General features: G+C 44.5%; 2 protein-coding genes across 7 annotated transcripts in view; one reads left to right on the forward strand and one right to left on the reverse strand.

Annotated features, from left to right (window-relative positions):
- The window catches only part of LOC120046704 (semaphorin-4G-like), a 63,395-nt gene extending 38,685 nt beyond the window's left edge, over positions 1–24,710 (forward strand). Inside the window, exons 3-16 of the mRNA XM_038992132.1 lie at positions 8,760–8,908; positions 9,631–9,693; positions 10,002–10,100; positions 10,448–10,541; positions 10,827–10,940; positions 11,208–11,362; positions 12,375–12,550; positions 13,618–13,762; positions 15,025–15,247; positions 15,473–15,588; positions 15,789–15,943; positions 16,238–16,299; positions 16,830–19,846; positions 23,241–24,710. Of these exons, the coding sequence (XP_038848060.1) occupies positions 8,760–8,908; positions 9,631–9,693; positions 10,002–10,100; positions 10,448–10,541; positions 10,827–10,940; positions 11,208–11,362; positions 12,375–12,550; positions 13,618–13,762; positions 15,025–15,247; positions 15,473–15,588; positions 15,789–15,943; positions 16,238–16,299; positions 16,830–17,932 (2,654 nt within the window). The 3' untranslated portion in view covers positions 17,933–19,846; positions 23,241–24,710. The remainder of the gene's footprint in view (positions 1–8,759; positions 8,909–9,630; positions 9,694–10,001; positions 10,101–10,447; positions 10,542–10,826; positions 10,941–11,207; positions 11,363–12,374; positions 12,551–13,617; positions 13,763–15,024; positions 15,248–15,472; positions 15,589–15,788; positions 15,944–16,237; positions 16,300–16,829; positions 19,847–23,240) is intronic.
- LOC120046705 (tubulin beta chain-like) lies at positions 4,064–6,061 on the reverse strand. Of its 6 annotated transcripts, none has more exons than XM_038992138.1 (5): positions 5,857–6,061; positions 5,599–5,707; positions 5,257–5,367; positions 4,993–5,115; positions 4,064–4,266 (listed from the first exon to the last, which is right to left on the reverse strand). In XM_038992138.1, exons 1-5 carry the CDS (start codon positions 5,911–5,913, stop codon positions 4,064–4,066), a joined length of 603 nt encoding a protein of 200 aa, XP_038848066.1. In that variant the 5' UTR covers positions 5,914–6,061. The 6 variants fall into 6 exon arrangements, with proteins under 6 accessions (XP_038848066.1, XP_038848065.1, XP_038848064.1 ...); XM_038992137.1 differs by having other exon boundaries at positions 4,064–4,297; positions 4,799–5,115; XM_038992136.1 differs by having other exon boundaries at positions 4,064–4,287; positions 4,762–5,115.
- Positions 24,711–25,428: the final 718 nt, after the last annotated feature.

The following is a 25,428-nucleotide window of genomic DNA, read 5'->3' on the forward strand; positions in this document are numbered from 1 at the left end:
AGTGCTATGATGGGGTCTAAAACCAGACTGAAGCATTTCGTATACATTGTTTGTCTTCAGGAAGGCAGTGAGTTGCTGCGCAACAGCTTTTTCGAGGAATGGAAGATTCGATATAGGCCGATAGTTTTTTATATTTTCTGGGTCAAGGTTTGGCTTTTTCAAGAGAGGCTTTATTACTGCCACTTTTAGTGAGTTTGGTACACATCCGGTGGATAGAGAGACGTTTATTATGTTCAACATAGGAGGGCCAAGCACATGAAGCAGCTCTTTCAGTAGTTTAGTTGGAATAGGATCCAGTATGCAGCTTGAAGGTTTAGAGGCCATGATTATTTTCATCATTGTGTCAAGAGATATAGTACTAAAACACTTGAGTGTCTCCCTTGATCCTAGGTCCTGGCAGAGTTGTGCAGACTCAGGACAGCTGAGCTTTGGAGGAATACGCAGATTTAAAGAGGAGTCCGTAATTTGCTTTTTAATGATCATGATCTTTTCCTCAAAGAAGTTCATGAATTTATTACTGCTGAAGGGAAAGCAATCCTCACTTGGGGAATGCTGCTTTTTAGTTAGCTTTGCAACGGTATCAAAAATAAATTTTGGATTGTTCTTATTTTCCTCAATTAAGTTGGAAAAGTAGGATGATCGAGCAGCAGTGAGGGCTCTTCGATACTGCACGGTACTGTCTTTCCAAGCTAGTCGGAAGACCTCCAGTTTGGTGTGGCGCCATTTCCGTTCCAATTTTCTGGAAGCTTGCTTCAGAGCTCGGGTATTTTCTGTATACCAGGGAGCTAGTTTCTTATGACAAATGTTTGAATTTTTAGGGGTGCAACTGCATCTAGGGTATTGCGCAAGGTTAAATTGAGTTCCTCAGTTAGGTGGTTAACTGATTTTTGTCCTCTGACGTCCTTAGGCAGAAGGAGTCTGGAAGGGCATCAAGGAATCTTTGTGTTGTCTGAGAATTTATAGCACGACTTTTGATGCTCCTTGGTTGGGGTCTGAGCAGATTATTTGTTGCGATTGCAAACGTAATAAAATGGTGGTCCGATAGTCCAGGATTATGAGGAAAAACATTAAGATCTACAACATTTATTCCATGGGACAAAACTAGGTCCAGAGTATATATTGATTTGGCTAAAATGATTGCCACCGATTTCTAGCCATTTTCGATCGTGGAGGACAGAGGTTTTAGAAATTATAGCAATAGTCTAAATCCAATCTACACAATTCCAAGCAGGAAAACCCTTTTAAAATCACTTATTCCACAACTGTACAAGAGCACACAGGCTTCAGTGTGGGTAAGAGTCCAAAAAGCTACTGCAGTTTGCCTTACCACTGACTGCTGGACATCAAGGGTAACCACTTCTTACATGTCGGTTACATGTCACTTCGTTGAAGATTTTTCGATGTCTAGCTGTCTTCTGGACTGCTTTGAGTTCAGCGACAGACACACCTCAGAGACCTTGGCAGAGGAACTGTTGAGAGTGGCCAGAGAATGGCAAGTAGATGGAAAAGTGGTCTGTTGTGTTAGCGACAATGCAGCTAACATAACCAAAGCCATGAACATTTTAAAATGGACCCATCATCCATGTCCTGCCCACACAATCAACCTGATTGTAAGAGATGCTCTGAAGGTGATGAAGCCCACTGTGGACAAAGTGAAAGCAGCTGTGGAATACTTCCACAGGAGCACTGTAGGTGCCGAAAAACTAAAGTCTACACAACGCCAGATGGGGATGCCTAAGCTGAGGCCTAAACAAGACTGCACTACAAGGTGGAATTCAACATTTTATATGTTGAAGTGGTTTCTTGAGTCAAAGGATGCCATCATCTCTACCCTGGGCATTGTCAATGCACCTATTGATGCTCTGACCCAAGAGGAATTGGAAGTGGTGGAGGAGGTGTGCAGAGTTCTGGAACCCTTTGAGCAGGTCACTGTGGAGAGAGGTACAGTAAGCAGTTATTACTACATCATTGTTTAATCCAGTATTATATATGTATATGAGCAGTAGATGAGAATGTATTATCAGTAGACAAAATATGAACCTGAACTAATAAGTTACTGTTCTCTCTTTTCAGCCTCAAAAAGGATACTCCTGTGTAAGGTTCTGCGGCGAATCACAGCTAGCCGCCAGAGAGAAGCAAATGTAACCACATGACGTGTGACAGAGTTGATGGACACCCTATGTTCATCATTGGACAGAAAGTTCTACAGAATGGAATATAATCACGTGCTATCAGAAACCACTGCAATTGACCTCAGGTTTAAGAAGTTAGCCTTCAGTGATGCTAGAGCGATTGATGAGGCTCTTCAAAGAATAACCTCAGCAGCAGGGAGGGACAGCCCCAGCAGTCAGCTGGCTCAGGCACCAGGGCAACAGGAAGAAGAGGGATCAGATGGAGCAGAAGCACCAGCAGTAGTGCCACAAACGTCTGCTGTTTGGATGTTGTTTGACGCGAAAGCAACTGGAGATGCAGCACGAAGGAATCCCTCAACAGAAGCCATAATGGAGGTCCGATCCTATTTGGAGGAGCTCCTCCAAAGAAGAACAAGGCCTCTGTCTACCCACGGCTTACTGAAGTCATTACAGGGAGACTGCATAGTGGCCACATCCATTCCCTCTGAGAGGCTCTTCTTGAAAACGGGACAGATAATTACTGACAGAAGAAACCTCAAGTGAGGCAGCTTGCATTTCTGAATGCAAATCTCTCATAAAAGCAAAATATGGTCAGCATTGCTGTGTGCTGCTGGTTATAACATGGCAATAAAGAAGAGAGCGAAAAGAGGGACCAGTTTAATGTTTTAAGTGGGATGCTGCAGTTTTGCACATGTTTTATTTTTCTTTGATATGGTGCAATATTCTATTATGTTGTTCAGATTCTATTAGTTTTGAATTGTTAGATTTAAATGCACTTTGTTTATATACATTAAAAAGTTATACTTTACATGCAAATGTTTAATAGCATTTTTTTTCATAACAAACCAATGCATTTTTAAATACATTGTGTTTAAGGTAGAGTATGATTTAATTTAATAATTTAATTAGAATTGTTTTAACACCAATCATAGTCAAACTATCGAAAACTGTTTGACTTGAAAAAATACAATGTCCATCACTAATAATGAAGCTATAGTTTACTACAATGTCTGTAAATGAATATTGTTAATGGAAAGAATTGGAGGGCGCTCAACTAACGTAAGGCCATGTGCAATAAAAACACATCATCATTGAAAAGGCGCAACGTGTGCATACCATTGTGAGCGAGCGTTGCGCTTTTTCAATAAATATTGATCACCCATTTATTTGTCTCTGCCTGCAAATTGTTCCGCTCCTAAAATGTAGGCTAAAGAAACTGCAAGTGTCTGCTCTCTCTCCAACTCTGCTCTCTTTATATTACGTCTATCCTATTGGCTGATAGGCCTATAGCCATGTACCGATTGCCTAATATAATGGGCCACGTGGGAATCTGGTCATTTAACTTTTTTTTCTAAAGGTTATTTTTGCACATTTTGATATTGCCTATAGGGTGTCAAATTGCTGGAACCATGGCTGGCAAGCGAGCTGCTTCACATATGCCTAAAATAACATAGTGCATACCTGTAGCCTAGACCTCCTGATCGCATTAGGAATGATATTTTATTGTTCCTCTGCAAATGCGACAATAGATGCATGCAATGGTTTATTATAAAGGTGAACTTTGCCTCCCATCAACCATAACCATAGAAATAGAATTCCAAACATTGTGCAGTAACAAAATCTTAACTTTAATAATATAAATATTGCCTAACATAATGCATTCAGGAGATGAAGTTAATTACAATGTGGCTTCAATATGGGTTATATACATAATAAGTGCTACTTGAAGTCACTATCAATTTCTGAGACAGCAAGGCATTTTAGGACCCTGCTTGGGCTAACTGCTATAGACACTCAGACAAAGCAAAAACAAAATCATGAAAAATGTCATTGGATGCATTTGCACCATCATTACGATTTTGTTGGTGTTGGTACGGCCCATTATTTGATGGTTTAAGAAAGTTACATTTTGGTTCTGGATCTCAGACTATTCATTTTTCTTCCTCTTCATCCTCAAACACCTCCTCCTCAGCGGTGGCGTCCTGGTACTGCTGGTACTCAGACACCAGGTCATTCATGTTGCTCTCGGCCTCGGTGAACTCCATCTCGTCCATTCCCTCTCCGGTGTACCAGTGCAGGAAGGCCTTGCGACGGAACATGGCGGTGAACTGCTCAGAGAGACGCTTGAACAGCTCCTGGATGGCTGTATTGTTGCCTATGAAGGTGGCGGACATATTGAGTCCAGGGGGTGGGATATTACAGACCGCTGTCTTAATGTTGTTGGGGATCCAGTCCACAAAGTAGCTGCTGTTCTTGTTCTGAATGGCCAGCATCTGCTCGTCCACCTCCCTCATAGACATGTGACCCCGGAACACCATCGCCGCGGTGAGGTAGCGCCCGTTACGCGGGTCGCAGGCTGCCATCATGTTCTTGGCGTCGAATGCCTGCTGGGTGAGTTCAGGCACGGTGAGGGCATGGTACTGCAGGGCCCCCCTGTTAGTGAGCGGGGCGAAGCCCGGTATGAAGAAGTGCAGGCGGGGGAAGGGTACCATGTTGACGGCCAGCTTGCGGAGGTCGGTGTTGAGCTGGCCTGGGAAGCGAAGGCATGTGGTCACCCCGCTCATGGTGGCCGACACCAGGTGGTTGAGGTCTCCATAGGTGGGTGTGGGGAGCTTGAGCTTGCGGAAGCAGATGTCGTAGATCGCCTCATTGTCGATGCAGAAAGTTTCGTCTGTATTCTCTAGAAGCTGGTGAACAGAGAGAGTGGCGTTGTAGGGCTCCACCACCGTGTCCGACACCTTAGGGGAGGGGACCACGCTGAAGGTGGCCATCATACGATCAGGGTACTCCTCCTGGATCTTGTTGATGAGTAGGGTCCCCATGCCAGAGCCTGTGCCCCCGCCCAGGGAGTGGGTAAGCTGGAAGCCCTGGAGACAGTCACAGTTATCTGCCTCCTTCCTCACCACGTCCATCACTGCTTCCACTAGCTCAGCTCCCTCCGTGTAGTGGCCCTTAGCCCAGTTGTTACCAGCTCCACTATGACCTAGAGCATGGGGGGAGATAAGGTAGTTTGTTATACGGATAACTTAAGCTGGTTTATGGATGATTTAGGCAGCTATTAATGTACACAGTGAGCAAAATTGGTTTGGTTTGACATCATGACAAAGCAGAGACCCCCACTGACCGAAGATGAAATTGTCCGGTTTAAAGAGGTGTCCTATGTGTCCACAGCGCACACTGTCCATGGTTCCTGGCTCCAGGTCCACTAGAATGGATCTGGGGACATACTTGGAGACTGGGGTGAGACAATCACACAGAGACAAGTGATTAGGGGAATGGACTGGATAAATGTGTACATTGCTGCATGTAATTCCCTAATACATTTGAGAACGCAATGAGAATTACTTTGATCACTGTTACTGCACTAAACATTTGATTAATACACTAATGTAAATACGCAAGAGATGTTTACAGAGATTGACATAGAATGTTGACTCCTGTATTAAAGACACAGAGATAGACTCACACGAGAATTCGTTGAAGTAGACACTGATCTTGTCCAGCTGAAGGTCTGAGTCGCCCACATATTCCCCAGTGCAGTTGATTCCATGCTCCTCACTAATCACCTCCCAGAACTAGACAGAGAGTACACAGTCAAATCTAACCAAACACCTCTGAAGAAGTCAATGATATTGATGATAGAAAGAGGGAGAACAAGACAGAGAGGGGGGGGGGGGGGCTGAGTACTGAGGTTGAATTTTTATCTCTTTATATTATACATCACCTTTGCGCCGATCTGGTTGCCACACTGGCCAGCTTGAATGTAAACGATTTCTCGCATCGTTTCCTTTGTGCAATGAGTATTTATCCTCTTGCAGATGTCAGAGAGCCCTGGTCCCAGTCTCACACCAAGGTAAAGTGTTTGGGATGTGTTCAATGGACTGTTGACCGGACAATTTATCTTGCACTTCTATTGGACGCCTGTGGGTTTGGCGTGTAGGACTGAGTGGGGTTGCATCCTGGAGCACGGCACTGACTTTAAAATCTATTGGTCTGCATTGTACTCACACAGAGCCTAGTGAGGGATTAGTAGTTAGCACCTGCAGAAGTATCGGACTAGAACCACCGCTAGCTACCCCTCAACTGAACATTGTATACATAGTTCTCGTAGTCCTCTGTGACCCCTCGCAGTGTTAGCGACAGCTGCTAAATTCTGTGTTTGATTCTCAGTGTGAGTAAGCCTCCAACGCTAATTAGCCACACAGTATGGGTTAGCCCGCTAACTTCCTGTCCTGCGAGAAATACAGCTGGATAAATTGGTGCTTTAGCAGGGGCCACCCTTTTCCCCATTTAGTGATCTGCATGTGCCCTGGTCAAAAGTAGAGCACTATATAGGGAATACCTGGTCAAAAGTAGAGCACTATACAGGGAAAATGGTGCCATTTGGTATGCAGATGCTGTATGAAGCAGGCCCTAGGTACATAGGTTACTGCTGAAGCACTTTCAATAAATTATAGGGAAAATGTAATATTTTGTCATGTTCTTCACTTTAGGTCATAATGTGAATCTGACAGGAATCCCTCATAGTCAAATTTATGCAGGTACCTAGGAGGTAGGGGTAACAATGACAAATCCCAAATGGATCCCTCATCAAATCACATTTTATTTGTCACATGCGCCAAATTAACAGGTGTAGACCTTACCGTGAAATGCTTACTTACGAGCCCTTCCCAACTAAACAATTAAAATAACACGAAGAATAAAATACACAAGAATTAAGCTATTTACAGGGAGTACCAGTACCATATCAATGTGCAGAGGTACAAGGTGTTTGAGGTACATACTTTTTTACAGTACCAGTCAAAAGTTTGGACATACTTACTCATTCCAGGGTTTTTCTTTATTTTTACTTTTTTCTACGTTGTAGAATAATAGTGAAGGCATCAAACCTATGAAATAACACATATGGAATCATGTAGTAACCAAAAAAGTGTTAAACAAATCAAAATATATTTTGGATTTTAGATTCTTCAAAGTAGCCACCCTTTGCCTTGATGACAGCTTTGCACACTCTTGGCATTCTCTCAACCAGCTTCACCTGGAATGCTTTTCCAACTGTCTTGAAGGAGTGGAAAAGTGTACTTACTGTGAATCTTAAGATGAATGCACAAACTGTAAGTCGCTCTGGATAAGAGTGTCTGCTAAATGACTAAAATGTCAAATGTAATGACTAAAGTGACTAAAATGTAAAAGTGTAAAATCGGCCTGCTGTGTTGACACAACCTAACACATATCTTTATGAGATCCATCCCTGTGTGTTTGATCTTCTTCCTTTCCTACCACATCTGATCAATGTAGAGCTCTAAAAGATCCTCTTCTGTCGCTGTTACTTCTCTCATTTGAAAACGGTACCCTTGGATCCTCTATTTTGTGCACATTTTGTTATTATCAATGTTTTCCCCTCAACTGCCAGTCATCCCAATTGTCTAAGAATGTGTTATCACTAATCACACAGCTAATCTTGGGTTCACATGGGGATTGCAGTGGTATGATTCCAACATATATTTTGTTTTAGGAAGAAAAAAAAACATTATTCTCCAGCAAAGTCATTTAAAATCATACGCAAACCATGTGCAGGCGAGCCGCCACGCCCTGAACCCTGAACTAAAAAAAAACAAGCATTTTAAATATTATTGTTTTGCTCTGCTAATATGGAGTTAAAACCTGTGCACAAAACCTGCCTTAAGGACCGTTTTTAATTTACAGAATGGGGTAGGCCTAAATGGAGTAATTTTGGGGAGGGACATGGTTTAAACATTTCAGTCTAGGGGAGGGTTTAGTGTTTTTATTTCAGTCTAGGGGAGGGTTTAGTGTTTTTATTTCAGTCTAGGGGAGGGTTTAGTGTTTTTATTTCAGTCTAGGGGAGGGTTTAGTGTTTTTATTTCAGTCTAGGGGAGGGTCTTGTAATTTAATTGATAAAAGTTAAATATTTCCAAATGTTTTAGAATGATTTGCTAATTATTATATCTCTGTGTTCCTGATGCCGACTCTGTCTGGTCATTAGTATTTCATAGCCTCTCAACTGAAGAACTAATTAGAGCAGATGCTATACTGCTGAGTCAGGTTCACACACACCCACAGGCAGGCGCACACGCACCCACAGGCAGGCGCACACGCACCCACAGGCAGGCGCACACGCACCCACAGGCAGGCGCACACGCACCCACAGGCAGGCGCACACGCACCCACAGGCAGGCGCACACGCACCCACAGGCACACACGCACCCACAGGCACACACGCACCCACAGGCACACACGCACCCACAGGCACACACGCACCCACAGGCACACACGCACCCACAGGCACACACGCACCCACAGGCACACGCACCCACAGGCAGGCGCACACGCACCCACAGGCAGGCGCACACGCACCCACAGGCACACACGCACCCACAGGCACACGCACCCACAGGCAGGCGCACACGCACCCACAGGCACACCCGCACCCACAGGCACAGGCACACGCACCCACAGGCACATGCACCCACAGTGAGCGGCAGAGCACAAGCTGTGTCACTGGGTTGTACATGTAAGAGGGCACTTTAATAAATTATTATTAATTCTTAACTTTCTCTCTCTCTCTCATCCCTCCTCTCATCCCTCCCGTCCTCTATCTCCCCCCAGGTCTGTTGGGCTGCAGACGTTTCCAGACCTCAGTAGTGAACTACAGTACACTGCTACTAGAGGAGGACAGGGGTCTTCTCTATGTGGGGGCCCGTGGGGCCGCGTTCTCTCTCAACGCCACAGACATCTCAGACAGCACAGCTCGCACTGTAAGAGAGGGAGAGCGAGATTGTGCATGCGTGTGATTTCAGGGAACTTACAGTAGAGGATTTAGGATCCTACCACTCCCACTATTTTATACTAAACATCTTTATTGCAAGGTAAACAACCCCACCTTGAGTCATTGGATAGGTCCTAATTATCGCTCCTTCCTCCCAAAGTGTGCACTTGTTCACTTTCCTCCAATGATTTAAAAGACATGACTGATATAAAAAATGTGGGTCATGCATACACCAATCCAATGCTTTTCATATTTGTGGGAACTGGGATGTAGTGAACGAGTGTACACTTCAGGAAGAAGGAGATATTATTAGGACGCAGTGACTGTCTCTCCAAGAACATTAGCCCACTGTCTAGTTATCCTTAAGGGCACAAAATTATGATCTTCTGTTACTTAATCTAGCCACACTAGGACAGAAACTCAACACCCTGTTTCACCTGACACCCTGGCATAAAACTGTTGTAAACTTAGTTAGCCAAGAACCCTTGTTAACGTTCCACTAACATAGTATAGATGCTCCACAAAGATCAAGTAGTAGACGTGTGTGATAGATTTGTACAGATTAAACAGATCAAATTGTCATGAACAACACTCCCTTCTTTCTCTCTCACCTGAACTGATCATTTATTGTCTAACTCTCTCTGTCTCTTGCTCCCTCTATCGCCGTCTCTCTCCCTCTTTCTCTCGCTCTCTATCTCTTTCTCCTATCAGATTGAATGGGAAGCCTCGACAGAGCAAAAACAGCAGTGTCTGAGCAAAGGGAAAGACAATAAGGTAGGTATCTTTATTTCTTCATATCCCAGCTAGTGTGCATCTTCTCCTTAGAGCACAACCTATCCCTCTCTCTCTTTCTTATTCTCTGTGATATGTTTATTATTTTGCAGAGTGCCTTCATCACAACCTCTCGTTCTCTCTCCAGCTCTCTTCCTCATCCTCTCTTTCTCCCTCTCTCTCCAAAGGAGGTTTAAATCTACTCATCTCAACATTTCTTTCTCTCCCTCTCTCGCCCTCTCTCATGTCTCATACAGTCTCTCTCTCCCTCTCTCGCCCTCTCTCTTTTAATGTATTCTCTCTCTCAACAGACAGAGTGTTATAACCACATCAGGTTTCTCCAGAGATTTAACTCAACTCATCTCTACATGTGTGGGACTTACGCCTTCAGACCTCTCTGTGCATACATAGTAAGGAATCTAAACATACTAAGTCATAGAATGAACATGCATAAAAAATGTAATAATAATTTCTCAATGGGTTATTTGGTATTCTAGCTAAATAGAAAAACTCCTTCAAGGTATTGTGTCGGTCGATTCTCTCCCCCTTCCACAGTAATTGACACAATATGAAACATATTATGCTATACGTGGATGTCGATTAAGGCAGCCCCCCGCACCTCTGATTCAGAGGGGTTGGGTTAAATGCGGAAGACATTTCAGTGGAAGGCATTCAGTTGTACAGCTGACTAGGTATCCCGCTTTCCCCTTATAGCACTGTGTCACTAGCCGCCCTAACCTCCTGTTCTCATGTGTAGGATGAGGGGAGGTTTAAAGTGTCATCTGAGTTTGAGGAGGGCCGAGAGAAGTGTCCATATGGACCTGCTACAGGCTACACTGGCCTCATCGTAGGTAAGACAACCATTCTTAGACCCTGTATACATGACTACTGTACATCCTTTATTGGGATGTGTTCTGTCACCAAACATGAGATCCAATGTTTTGGCCAGGTGTAGATGTAAAAAAAAATATATATATACATTTTTAATTTGAACACAAATTTTAAAACAATTATTATTATTTTTTTTTGGGGGGGGGGGTATTTTTCACAATTTTTATTTATGCTCAATGCTGATGTCATACTTGTTCTGAAATGTAAACCTACCAATAACCATTGCTGTTCCTGTATTGGTCCAGACCAGCAGATGTACACAGCATCTCAGTATGAGTTCCGCGGCTCTCCGGACGTCCGACGTAACTTCCCCTCCCCCACAGTGAGGACAGAGGAGGCACCCACACGCTGGTTAGATGGTGAGTACCCTGGGGCTAGAAGAGATCCTTACAAAGAACACACGCTGGTTAGATGGTTCTTTGGCCATTATGGTCCTTCTCAAAGATCTATTCGAATGCTTATTTTCATGCTCAAGTCACCAGGTCTTCAAAGAAGACTGAAGCAGCACCTTCTGTTCTGCCTGTTATTTAAAAGGATAGGTTTTATTTGCATGAACAGTTTTAATTCATTTCTAAGTGAAGGGTTGGCATGTTTCATTACTCTGTGTGTGTTTCTTTGTTCCCCAGAGGCTGACTTTGTGGGCAGTGCCCTGGTGAGGGAGAGTGAGGGCAGTACCACTGGAGATGACGATAAAATCTACTACTTCTTTACTGAGAAGAGCCAGGAGCAGACACCATACTACAGCCACATTAGAGTGGCACGGGTTGGACGAGTCTGTAAGGTGAGGAGAGGTGTAAGGGTGTGAGGAGGGTGAGAAGAGCCAGGAGTAGACACCATATGAAGCCAGGAGAGAGTGGTGAGGAGGGAGGGTGAGAAGAGCCAGGAGTAGACACCATATGAAGCCAGGAGAGAGTGGTGAGGAGGGAGAAAGAGATGAAGGAAGAGCGGGTAGGGTGGCACTGTGGGCATTAGGCACTGACTTACTGTACCAGGGCAAGGACTTTTAGACACTGAAGAAAATGTCAAAGTGAAATATTATTTGTTGAGGACAGGTGTCAAAGGATCTGATTTGATCAGCTTAGATACCACCTGGTCAACACATCTGAGCATTGTGCTCCTGAAAAACCGCTTGCCCTCGACTTTAGTAGAAAGAGAGAGTGTGTTTTGATGTCTACGTTGCCTCTGGCTTGCCCTCTGAGCACTGTGTGTGTGTGTGTGTGTGTGTGTGTGTGTGTGTGTGTGTGTGTGTGTGTGTGTGTGTGTGTGTGTGTGTGTGTGTGTGTGTGTGTGTGTGTGTGTGTGTGTGTGTGTGTGTGTGTGTGCTTCTCAGCAGCAGATAACACTCTTGACTGCAGAGTGCACTTGATGTCTAGTGTGTATCACCCCTCTCAACAGGGTTGCTAATGGGCTTTCACAGGGCAGTGCTGTTGCTAAGCAGACACAGATGCAAACACACACACACACACACACTCCCATGGCTATGCTCTCTGTCTCGTGTCTTAGCTCCGGAGAAGCTGTAGATTGTAAAAAGTAAACAACCTTGCAGATACGATAACCTCCTTTGACCCTCCTTTGTGCCCAAGAAAGGCATGTTCTCTGGACTTAGTTTAGGTTGTCCATATGTTGAGTGCTAACCTTATTTCTCCTCCTGCTCCCTCTTTTTCTCTTTCATCCTCCTCTTCTCCCCTGTCCTCTTCTCACTCCCCCTCATCTTCTCCTCTCCCTTCCCCCCTCTCCCTCCATCCTCCTATTTTACCCTCCTACTCCCCCCCCCCCTCCTCCCTCTCTCGTAGGGAGACCGAGGAGGTCTTTTGACCCTCCAGAAGAGGTGGACATCGTTCCTGAAGGCCAGACTGGTGTGTTCCCTGCCGGAATATGACTTCCACTTCAACGTGTTGAGGAGTGTGTACACGCTGTCGGGGGACACACCTCACGACACGCTGTTCTACGGCGTCTTTGGTCTCGAGTGGTGAGTAGTAGTAGAAATATATATATATATATATACTGTATATATGATATATATGAGAGAGAGACTGTAGTTATGACCTCTATGGTCAGGTTACACTTGGCAATGTCAATGATGGGTTGGCTGTGTGTATGAGAGACCGCAATGTCCTCTGACTGTCTGAGTATCAGGTGATATAGTAGCTCAGCTCTGGTCACCAACGCTCTCTCCCAGTCTTTTTTTTCCATTCCCTTAAAGGGCCCCATTCCTTCTTTTGTTTACCTCTCCTTCTCTTCTCTCCCACTCATACCTTCTCTTATCCTTCACGCCTACACTCTTCTCATTCTCCCGCTCTCTGTTCACTACACTCCCTTTTTTACTTGTCAAAGGAGACGTAGAGCTTCTCTTGATTAGCTTTGAACATTTCTCTTTGTCACCATGCCCCCTACTCTCTCTCTCTTTCTCTATTTCTCTTTTCATCTCCGCTACGTCAATCTCTGATCTATTTTAGCTGTCGCTGTAGTAACACCTAAGGTTTACTGCTGGTGGGCGGGCGTGTGTGTGTGGGTGGGTGGATGCATGCGTGCGTGCGTGGGTGGGTGGGTGTGTGTGTGTGTGACCCAGGTCAATGAACATATCCATTGGGAGAGAGAGATGTTTATACTGTATCAGTTTGTGACGTGTCCTCTCTGAGTGCTGTAGTGTTTACAGACCATGTCCTTGGAGACAGCACTGTTTGTATTAGGAACCTAGCTTTGAGCTCTCCTGGATTGGAACAGTCACTTGTACCTCTTCACCAAACCTGGTCCAAATAGTATTAGTTTTCTCTCCAATATTTTAGGAATTCTTAATTTAGTGACTTCATTTATCTTGTCCAGCCTAATGAAACCAGTGGAATAGATGGAATAGTCCCATTTCTTTATGTGGGATATCACAAACTGTTTAGGGCAGTGTAACTGTTGATCAGCAACCTTAAAAGTGTGTGTGTGTGTGTGTGTGTGTGTGTGTGTGTGTGTGTGTGTGTGTGTGTGTGTGTGTGTGTGTGTGTGTGTGTGTGTGTGTGTGTGTGTGTGTGTGTGTGTGTACTATAGGAAGAACGTGAAGGCGTCGGCAGTGTGCCAGTTTTCTCTGTCTGAGCTCCAGCGGGTGTTTGATGGGCCCTACATAGAGAACCAGGACTCTGGAGCAAAATGGAGCGAGTACACTGGCAAGGTCCCTGAACCACGACCTGGATCAGTGAGTGTCACACGCACACGCCTCGTCTTTCGCTCTCCAAGCAGACTTCTATATAACAGCCCAGTCAGGTCTTCTGAGTTGCCGATCTAAAGTTTCCCCTAATCTATCTCCTCTTTCCCCAGCATCCCAACATCCAATATACTGAGTCTAAATACTCACATGAAGAACTGGGGAGAGGGAGAGATTGAGACGGTAAAGGGTTGGGGAGGGAGAAAGATTGAGGAGTGGAGGGAAGAGAGGGGTTTATAAAAACAGAGTGATAAACAGACTAAGAGGAGGAGGGACTGGGAAGGAGAGAGAGGAAAGATGGAAAAAGTGATCATAGAGCTGAGTGGCAGCTTCTTGGATGAGGATCAAATGGAAGGAGCTTATGTCATTGAAAGCCATTTTCTATGGTGATTATTGCTGGGCCGAGACTCGGCGACAGTTATGATGATGACGTATTATGGGTTCCAAAGGCATGACATCATTAATGAGACGGGTCGTGATCTACAGTAGTGTCGTTTCAATGCTGAAAAGCTTAATTTCCTCTCTCCGGGTCTAGCTGTGAAATGGGGTAGAGGAAGTAACGGTTCTGGGTCTTAACTGTAGTGGCAGTGTCAAAGCCTCTTAGCAGAGTTGGCAATGACATCTTACAGAGGACAAAGTCAGAGAAGTTGTTCCCTTAGTCAGGTGGAGAGAGATAAGCAGCTTACACAGATGCACACACTGACTTTTCAACTCATAGTGGCCTATAGGCCACTAAGAGGGAGGACGGATCATTATAATGGCTGGAATGGAGTAAATGGAATGGTATATAACACATGTGTTTGATGAGTTCGATTACCATTCCATTCATTCCATTACCGTCATTACTATGAGCCCGTCCTCCCCAATTAAGGTGCCACCAACCGCCTGTGCTATTGGCCTACTGGACTGTAGACTCAGAGGTCTTGCCTTGTATACTATAAAGTCTCAACTCACAAGGCTATACTGTAAGGGAGGGCTATATCTTCCACTCATCTCTCTTTATCCATCTACAGTCTATCCCCAATTAATTTATTCATCCATCCATTTCTTTTCCCGTGTATAACAGGCAATTTGAGAGCCAGAGGCATCAACTCTACCTCTTTCTCTCCTCTATCCCTCTCTCTTCTGAATTCATTTTTTCTTAATCCCTCGCTCCAGTGTATAACCGACCAGTTGAGATCTAGAAGTGTCAACTCCTTCCTCTCATCCTCCTCTCTCTCCATCCTTCTCATCCCCTCTTCCCTCGTCTACAGTGTATAACAGACCAGTTGAGATCCAGAGGTATCAACTCCTCCACCTCCCTGCCAGACGACGTGTTGAACTTTGTGAGGAGACACCCTCTGATGTCCCAGCAAGTCATGTCTACAGAGCAGCGTCCCCTGTTGTTTAGGAGGACCACAGACTACACCCAGCTGGCGGCTCACAGGGTGGAGGGGCTGGACGGGCAGAACTACCATGTACTGTTCATGGGCACAGGTTGGTGGGGGTGTAGGGAGGGGGAGGGTTATGGGGGTAAGGGGTGTGCTTGTGTTATGCTGTGTGTTTGCGTACATGTGATTTGTTTGTGTGTCACTAGGCAGTCAATTATTGCGATCCCCAATCATCCCAGTAAAGGAATGGAACAGACTTCAAACCACATGTACTGTACATCCCATTGTATGTGTGTGTGTGTTGTGACCCTGTCTCTGTCTCCTGTTTCAGACGATGGCTGGCTGCACAGAGCTGTGGAGGTCAAGGGTCATCTACACATCATAGAGGAGCTTCAGCTGTTTGACCAACCACAGCCTGTGGATAGCCTGGTCATCTCACACACACAGGTACACACTCACAAACGGACGTGCAGACACGTACACACACACACACACACAGATGCACATTTTCACTCACACGGCTAGTATTATGTTTTGTTTATTGTTATTCTAAGTGAAGGACCGCTAACCCAGATGCACTGCTGTAGGCTTTTGCTCTAGCCCATTTTCAATAACACAGAGAGGCTCCCTCTCTCTCTCCCCTCTAGATGAGTGTGTATGTAGGTTCTCCCTCTGGTGTGGTCCAGCTGCCTCTCTCCACCTGTAGCAGGTACACCTCCTGTTACGACTGTGTCTTCTCCCGGGACCCTTACTGTGGCTGGGATGGACAGGACTGTGTGGACATCACAGCACAGACTGACAGGTGTGTGTGTGTGTCATCACGTCACTGTCAGGTGATGGGGTTGAGTAATACCATTCTAGCTGGTGCCCTTGTGTCTGTCTGTGTGTTTGATTTGACTTATCTTATCTTCTATATATCTCTGTCTGTGTTGCAATCTCTGCAATGCATTCACAACTGTTGCGTAATGCTGAACTGGGCGTAATGTTTGTTGTTGACTGTGCTGGTGAACGTGACATGACTAGTTGTGTGTGCGCACTTGATGACCGGCTAACAGTCTCTCCTCCTCTCCTCTCTCCTCCTCTCCTCTCTTGTCAGGTCTAACCTGAGTCAGGATGTCCTGTATGGAAACAGAGGATGTGACAGCGACACAGCAGACGGTACGCAGACACACACAGACAGGCCTTATCTGATCATACTTAGTTGTATTGTCATGCAGATGTATTTTATCTGGAAAGTTGAGGGATTTACAGAAATGATAAGAGTTGTGTTAATATTTGAAAGTTGGTTATGCATACTGTCTCTGCAGCACCCTCATTTCCATAGCATATCTAATCATATTTCTGATAGGTCTGGAGAGAACTTTCAGAAGAGAATCTGACTTATACATTGATGTACTTTACATACTAAGTTAGAAAATACTATGCAATTCAGAATTTGAGATCCTCAAGCTTTTCTGATTACGATGCAATTATTTTAAATGGGAGAAAGTAACATATTGAATTCCTTATGCACCAGTGATTTTAGAGTCATATATGCAGTCTGATAAGTTTTATAGAAGTTGCATATAACTCCCAAACACATAGTACAATGTCTTGGGCCTTTTAGTGTCTATTCTGAAATCCATAACAGTATATCAGTCTTATTGTAAGAGGATACTCATGTTGTATGTGTGTTGCCATTCATTCAGAGCTGGTCCAGCACCGGAGCCGGTCTGTGATGGTGGGAGATGACGTGCTGCTCCAGTGTGAACTCGGCTCCAACCTGGCAATCCCAGTGTGGACTCTGGGCGGGTCAGAGCTGCAGGGCTACGGCCTGGACTCCGGCTTCAGAGTGGGAAACGATGGCCTCCTGGTCATTGAGTCCCGACCTGAGCAGAGCGGCGAGTACACCTGCTACGCCCTCGAGAACGGCATCCGGATCGCCGTGGTTACGTACTCTGTGACAGTTCGTTTAGACATGCCCCAACCCCCTCCCCCGCTCATGGACCCCACCAAGGAAGACTACTCCTACTACACCCCCTGGGACTCTGACTCATCCACCCTTGACCCCCCTCCACCCAGCGCACCCCCCTCCTCAGAGAGACCCCTGCTACCCCCTCCCCCGGCCCATCTCCCCCCCACCTCGGAGCTGCTCTCCCCCAGGAGCATGGAGGCTATGTACCTGTCCATGATCACCATCCTGGGGGGTCTGTGTCTGGTTCTCACCGTGGTTCTCCTCTACGTGGGCTTCTGTCTTCGGGGCGGCCACAGGGGGAAGTACTCTCTCCGCGCTGCCGCCGCCGCCTCTGCCAATCACACGGACAGGAAGAAAAAACACAGGAAGCAGCATCAGAAACGCCACAGTAGCTCCGCCCACCTCGAGCTCAAGACCATCTCCAGCCACTGTAATGGGAACGGGATCTGTAATGGTAATGGTGTCTCCAAACAACCGGGGGACGGTGACGCGCATGAAGGGGGCTTCCTCCAGATCGTCCCTGGGGAGGGCCAGTCGTCCCCCAACAAGGACCCCCCACCCCCTGCCCCTCCTCTCCCCCCGCCTCCTCAGACCCCCCACACCGCCCTCAACCAATCAGAGTGTGACTTGCAAGACTTCCCCAGCCCCAACGGCCTATCGGCGACGTTACCCAGCGTCTTGCGGAGGATGCACGGTAACAGCTACGTGTTGTTAAGACAGAGTGACGCAGACAGCAGCTCTCCTCTCTGCTACTCCTTCACTGAGGAACTCAACAGGATCCTAGAGAAGAGGAAACACACACAGCTGCTGCCCAAACCGGACGAGAGCTCTGTGTAGTAGAGGGAATCTGTGTCTGGGAGGTAGCTCCCCCTGTGGTGGGAGGACTGAACTGGGACATTAATATAGGCCATTTAGCAGATCCAAAGCGACTTACATCAGTGAGTACATACATTTTGTATTGGTGGCCCCAGCGACAATTGAACCTATGACTCGGTCATTACATGCTGAAGGGCCTGTTGTAAGGCTCTGACTTTATCTCCTTCTCTACATCAAGAACATTAATACTCATCGGGAGGAACTTGAGAAACTGGCCCCAAACCGAGGGGTGTAGAGATCATTTGTGGATGATCCATGCTGCTCACAGAGTAAATGGGCTCTAGGCAAGTCTATATAACAGCTAGCCTGAACTGAATTATGAGAGAGGGAGATAGCCTGCCATTTGTCCTACTTAAAGGCCCAGTGCAGTCAAAATGCTTTTTCCTGTGTTTTGTATAATATTGTACAACAGTTGATGAAACTAACACTGTAAAAGTGTGACATTTTTTAAAATCAGTGTTATTTCCTGATATTTGCTAGTTGGAAATACAGTCGTCTAATCAACCTGTTTGCATTGGCGGGAGTTTCGGCTTGCCTGGTGACATCACCAGGCAGTAAATTAGTTAATAGACCAATAACAAAGAGAGTTTCTAACCTCTCTGCCAATAACAGCTAGTTTTAAGTTTTCCCCTCCCCACACAGACCACTCCTAGACAGTCCTAAGAAAAGTCTTGCTTGAAAAAGCAGTTTTTGTCCATTTTAAGGTAAGGTACTTAATTGTTACCTAGAAATGATTGGATATAAAAACGGCTGCAATGGGCCTTTTTTAAAAGTTTTTGCACCACTGAAAATGGTCGCTTGCATGTGTGTTGGAATAACAACTATGTTTCAAAAGAGGAGATTTCTGCACAATATTCAACCTTCCTAAGAGCTATTCTTGTATTGCTTTCTCCTGTTTGACACCCAAAGCCATGGGTTACAGTGAGGACTCGCATAAGATAAGCCTGCCTAGGAGAGACAGAGAGAACCTACCTCAACTCTGCAAAACTTAGCAGGCTAGAGCTAACCCAGCTCACGTCAATACGGCTCAGTCTGGATCAATAAAAGACTAGCCCTGGAGGGGGTGATTCAGGGAGCAGGCCTCAGATCTCAGCCCCAGAATAAGGTTCCTCGCTGGGCAGGACACAGGTGGCTGTGAAGTCTCAACACAGACCATGGTAACAAGGAGGAAAAGGAGGAAGAAGAAGAGGCTCATGGGAATATGAAGTTGTTGTGAATTGTGACAATGGCCTTGAATTGGCTTGTGTTTTAAAATGGAGGCAGATGTCCGAAGGAGGGACAAGATGTGTTTTAACGATGGTGTGCTCTACACCTTTTTAGCAGGTTTCATATTAGAACATTGAGGGGAAAAGTGTATTTGTTTTTATTCTTAGAATTTCTCGTTGTAAATTATCTTTATTGATTACAATGGTAACACAAACTGTAATAACCACATTCAAGTATTATTATTAACATATAGTAACGTTTAACCCAAGACAGAGTATCCAATGAAAATACCCTTTGAACATTATATTTGTGATAGGAAATATGACAGTATTAACAGTTTTTATGCACTTTCAATGCCATTTGCTTCAGACATTCCTTGGTTATTATGTACTCAAATCAATGGACACTACAAGCACATCAGGACTATGGGAGATTCAACATCACACCCTGTCAAGAGACCACACCATCAACTGAGTTGGAGCTAATGGATTAGCAGCACCGCTACACTACTGACTCTCTTTCTCCTAACCAACTCCAACTAATGTGTCTGAACTGGGGTTGGCAAAATTCCCAGTTCTGAACTCTACCATGACATCACAGCTCAGCCACAGAGGATCAGACATCACTTCCGGTTCTTGGCCATAACAACTTATAGGCTACACACCTGAGGTAAGCAGACTGAGTTTTGCTTTCTGGTATTTTGTTGGTTGTACAGACAGACACACAGAGAGAGAGACACACAGAGAGAGAGACACACAGAGAGAGAGACACACAGAGAGAGAGACACACAGAGAGAGAGACACACACAGAGAGAGACACACAGAGAGAGACACACACACACACACAGAGAGACACATAGAGAGATACACACACAGAGACAGACAGACAGACAGACAGACAGACAGACAGACAGACAGACAGACAGACAGACAGACAGACAGACAGACAGACAGACAGACAGACAGACAGACAGACAGACAGACAGAGCAAGACAGGCACTCTGCCAGCTAGCTGCTTAAACCAGTGTTTCCCAACCCTGGTCCTCGAGAACCCCCAACCGTAATAATTTTTATTGTAACCCTGGACAAGCACACCTGATTCAACTTGTCAACTAATCACCAAGCCCTCAATGAGCTGAATGAGGTGTGTTTGTCCAGGGCTACAACAACAATGTGTACTGTTGGGGGTACACGAGGACCAGGGTTGGGCAACACTGGCATTTAAACAATTATATACAGTTACTCAGACAAATTGCAATCTCCCATAAAAGCACTGGTGTTAAATGGAAGAGCAGTATAGGCCTACTAAAAGGGAGGAAACTAAGGTAAGAACAAACTAGGATTAGTTATATTTGCAGCCTGTGTTACAGCAAAACAGATATGGTGGCCAGATAGTGACATCCAGGGGAGCTCTGCTCTAGTCAGTTCTCCTGTTTTCTTTTAGTGTTGGTTGTTAGGATACAGAGGGTAGAGTAGAGAGGGTCGATTTTAGTGAAGCAGAGTAAAAAAATCTCGCGGCTCCAGGTGAAGGATGCGGAGAGGACATGAGATGAAACTGTTCACCATTCTCTGAATCGGATGCTCTCCATTTCTCGCTCTCTCTTTCTCCACTTGCCGTCTTTTCCCCTTTTCACCATCTCCTTTCTCACTTTCTCTCACACATTTTTCTTTATCTTTTTTTCCTCCCTCATCTTGTCCTTTCTCCTTTGCTTTCTCTTCTTCTCATCTATTTTCTCCATGTCACCACTGATCTCCAGAGTTCTGTCTCTCCTCTGTGAGACGCACTAGTTAATTGGAGCAGGTGAACCTGGCAAGAGCGCCTGACCTCTCTGTAGAGAGATTGAAGAGAGAAAGAGGGGAGAGAGAGTTCCACCAGAGAATTCCTGAATAGATTTATTTCAGATGCACACGCTCAGTTCTCAATTATCTTCTTATACCTCTAGACCCTGAAAACGGAAAGTAGCACACACATGCAGACACACGCACTCTCTCTCTTGCTCTCACTCACTCACATGCACGCGCACACACACACACCACGTATGATTGAATCTAACAAGCCAGGACAGGTGGCAGTGAGTCAGTGATGTGGTCTGGAGAAGCAGTGAATTGAATGCTGCAGTAAATTCTAAAAGGCTATAGCTGGTTGGAGACTAAACGTCACATGACCGTGGCATTGATGGAGGAGATGAAAGAGGAAAGAAAGAAAAAGCAACACAAGCCATTAGAGAAGCCTCCATTAGAGAAGCCGTCATTAAGCCCTATTCAGCTAGTCTCTAAATATACCCAGGAGTGATGAGACAAAGTGACAGTTATTTAGTTAGGTAGGTAAACTATACTCCCAACGGGGTTATTTTAAATGAAGATTTGGGATCTACAAATGACGTGAGGATACGTTTGAAGAGTTACGGCCCGCTTCATACACACAGGGACAGCTGTGATGCTATCTATAGCACTGTGCTAGCTTTCATCTATTTTTTTTAAACCTTTTTCATCCTTTTTTTGTGCAAGTTATTTTGGTTTCCCGTGGCTACTGCCCACTGGGGACACCACGTCATTTTAACGTGGATAATTGGGTAATATTTGGTTTACGTTGATCAATGAGATTACAACCTATTGTATATTCACCCATTCAATAAGACAGCCAAAAGTTAGTTGAATTTCCAATGTGTTATCACTATGCTGTCAACCATCTAAAAGCACAACCAAATTCCAATGGAAAAACAATTAGATTTGTCACCCAAATGTCTATCACTGCGCTTTCAACCGTTTAAGAGCACAGCAAAGTTCAAATGGGAATAACAATGTCAGATCTTTTGTTTTATACAACAGGTTAATGTGTTATCACTGTGCTTAATTTTGTAGCAGAACCAAATAACCTGCATTGCAGTTGAGATTACATTAAAAGTACATAGTGCAATGCTGTTTGTGATTCTGCACAGATTATTATAGCAATTGTGAAGATCTCCACAGACTTGCGATGACCTATGCATGCTGTTTTGAACATGCACACTTTATAGAATTACATAGGAAGAGATGTTTAGTTACGGTAACCTGTGGCCATGGATGTGTTAGGGCAATTCAATGGTAACGGATTTACACTGAGACGCAGATTTTTCACTTTAAAATGTATACCATACAAAAAACTAAAATCTAAATTGAAGGAATCAAATTAAACTTAAAAAATGGTTTGATTTTGTCCTATTCTTTAACATAGATTTTTGGTTGAGATGGAGACGTGAATCCAACATATCAATTAATAATTTGTCACTGGCGCACAGATGGAACTATCCAAGCAGAAGATAGATCTCCTGTTGATATTTTTTTGCGTTGACAACCAAACACAATTCACTTTTGAAATACAATAAATAGCCTATTAACTTGTTGACAAGTTAACAAATACTATGTTGGATTCACATCAGCTACAATAGTCATTTACAACATTAACAATGTCTCCACTGAATTTCTGATCAATTTGATGTTATTTTATTGGACAAAAAAAAATCTTTTTCTTTCAAAAACAAGGACATTTCTAAGTGACCCCAAACTTTTGAACGGTAATATATTATTCTTACCTTTATTTAACTAGGCAAGTCAGTTAAGAACAAATTCTTCTTTACAATGACGGCCTACCCCGGCCAAACCCTAGCCCGGGCGACGCTGGGCCAATTGTGCACCGCCCTTGATGGGAGACCAAAGGGTAGCTGTAGATAGACCCATTCTCCAGTTGGATGTGCTGCCCAGCCTGTAGTTTTGATGTTGGTTTGAAGGTACAAATTCAACATATTTTATACAAGGTTTGTATATGTTGGAAAAAAAATTACTATTATTATATAATCCTGTGGTTGAAATTTCACCCTCAAAACAACAGTTAAATACTTTTATCACATCCAATGTATTTTCCACATAGATTTCACATAACAATATGTTGACAAATTACGTTGAAACAACGTTGATTCAACCAGTTTGTGCCCTGTGGGTGGTGACGCATCAAAACCACACCAGTAAATGAACCCAGAATGTAGATCTCTGTTTCTGACTCACAGATGTGTCTCTTTCTTCCACAGACCTGAGAGATGCTATCTAGTTTGGGGCCTGTCTGTTTCAAATAGATCTTGCTCCAGCAATTCTCAAATATGGTGTGATGTCTGGTACCGTGACATGAAGATCTTGCCAACTGGGAATAGTGTAGCTTCAAAATGTCAGGATAACGTCACCGTTTGGAATCAAAAACAGCTCCAGTGCAATTGGAAGACAGCAATTATAATCCAGAGTGAGTGAGGAAAAAGTCAAATCCTCCCTTCTACAACCAGTTCACTGCTCTATCCCATCTTAACCTGAGAACTGGAGTTGACATGGATACCTCAGTAAGTAATATAGGTCATGGTACAGTACAACTACTCTCTGCAACCTAACCTGTGCTGTTCACCACAAGATACAGGAGCAAACTGGGGAAAGTGGCATTTAATGGTCCTGGTCTTCACCTCAAACTACTCTGCCCTCTCTATAGCCCTCTCTGTAAAGATGACAAACCATCACAACATGGATGCTTACTAATAGGATGGGGGACCATCATAAACTGTTGTCAGATTTTAAAAGGACTGCACTATTAGTGCCACTATGTTCTTTGAAGAAAAACATTTAAAAGGGAAAAAAAGCATTTATATTGTGATTTTGTACCAAGTTGCTCTTCTATTGCCGTTGTTGTTTTAAAGCCATTTGTAAGAGGCTCTGATGTGGGTCTCAGTAGTCACAAGTAGTCTAATAACACTGTTGAACAGGGGTCTCCAACTCTGGTCCTGGAGATCTATGAGTGGTGCAGGCTTTTGTTCCAGCCCAGCGCCAACACAGCTGATGCAACTTATTATGGTCCAGAGTCAGCCTGAAAACTATGATGAATTGATTTTGTTTAGTAGGTATGTTAGTGATGGATTGAAGCAAAACCCTGCACATCCAGATGCTCTCCAGGGCCAGGGTTTGGGGAAACCTGTTGTAGAAGCATGGTAGGTTAGCCAACAGCATGATGAACAGAATATACCACCATAGCTATAAGGCTTAAATTCCAAAATAATAAAATGTGACCGATGATGAGACTGTTCTCAGTCTTGCCCATTCATGTGGGTTTGTTTAGATAGTTTCTCACTGGTTGTTAAGCACCATCCACAGCATTCTGTATTTCTCTCTCTCGCTCCATATACTATATCTACCAATGGTTTCTGTCTGTCTTTCTCTCTCTCGCTCCATATACTATATCTACCAATGGTTTCTGTCTGTCTTTCTATCTCTCTCGCTTTGTCTCACACACTCTCTTGCTTTATGCAGTATCTCTACCCCTTTCTCTGTCTGTCTGCCTGTCTCTCTCTCCTTATTTTTCTCCCTCCCTCTCCATATTTTTCTGTCACATGAGTAATATGTCCAGTGCAGACACAACAAGTCCTCCTGCTTCACTAACACATTGAGTAGCAGCTCACTGACTTCTGGTTCGTTTACATTTCATTTTGATGAGCTGAAATTCTAATAAACAATATGTTTCAACCTCTTGTTGTTTATCATTGCTTGTGTGTATATAACTGACACGGTGCTCTGGTCAGCCCATATTCATCTCTCTTTAGACCTGTATTGCAGTTCAGAGTGAATCAGTGAACTTCGAGGTAGTGAAGCATTGAAGGAGTGAGGAAGGAAGGAAGGGAGGGAGATAGGAAGGGAGGTATTGAAACATGGCCCGAGGATTTACATCAGCTAGGCTCAACAAGCCAGCCAGTTAACATTGCCAAACACTCAGTGTGAGGGAGGGGTACATCATGAGTAAAGTATTAGGGTGAGGCACAGGTCTCTGGAGTGTTGTCTGCCTGGGGTGGACCAACACTGACAGATGTTTACAGAGTGGTAATGAAGAGGCAGTCATCTAGGCCCATTTCCTAATAAATGACTTGGTTAGCATCCAGCCTCGTCTCCCACAAATCTCTGGCTACATTGTGTTATACATACACATACTCAGCTAGCAGTTCTGCTGTCTCAAGGTGGTTCTGTTTGTGTTCTGGGAAGCATAAACATCACGGTTGAAAGCATAACCGTGTGTCTCATTAGTCTTGTTTAGAGGACATTTAGGGACTCAGTGAATAGTGTCTTTCTGTCGGCCTATTCGGTGTTCTAGAGACATTGCCAAAGGCAGCGGCTAAGAGAAAGCACAGCGATTGAAACGGACTACATTTGTACATCTAGAATAGATTCCCCAGGTCAGTGGGGTTCCAAAAG

The sequence above is a fragment of the Salvelinus namaycush genome, chromosome 4 (assembly GCF_016432855.1).
Source record: "Salvelinus namaycush isolate Seneca chromosome 4, SaNama_1.0, whole genome shotgun sequence".
In the NCBI taxonomy this organism is placed as follows: domain Eukaryota; kingdom Metazoa; phylum Chordata; class Actinopteri; order Salmoniformes; family Salmonidae; genus Salvelinus; species Salvelinus namaycush.

Coding starts and splice junctions, on each gene's coding strand:
- LOC120046705 (XM_038992133.1), bottom strand. CDS start 5,913: ATGCGAGAAATCGTTTACATTCAAGCTGGCCAGTGTGGCAACCAGATC. Junction 5,368..5,598: donor CTACTTCAACGAATTCTCGT/GTGAGTCTATCT, acceptor GTCTCACCCCAG/TCTCCAAGTATGTCCCCAGA. Junction 5,116..5,256: donor ACCGGACAATTTCATCTTCG/GTCAGTGGGGGT, acceptor CCCATGCTCTAG/GTCATAGTGGAGCTGGTAAC.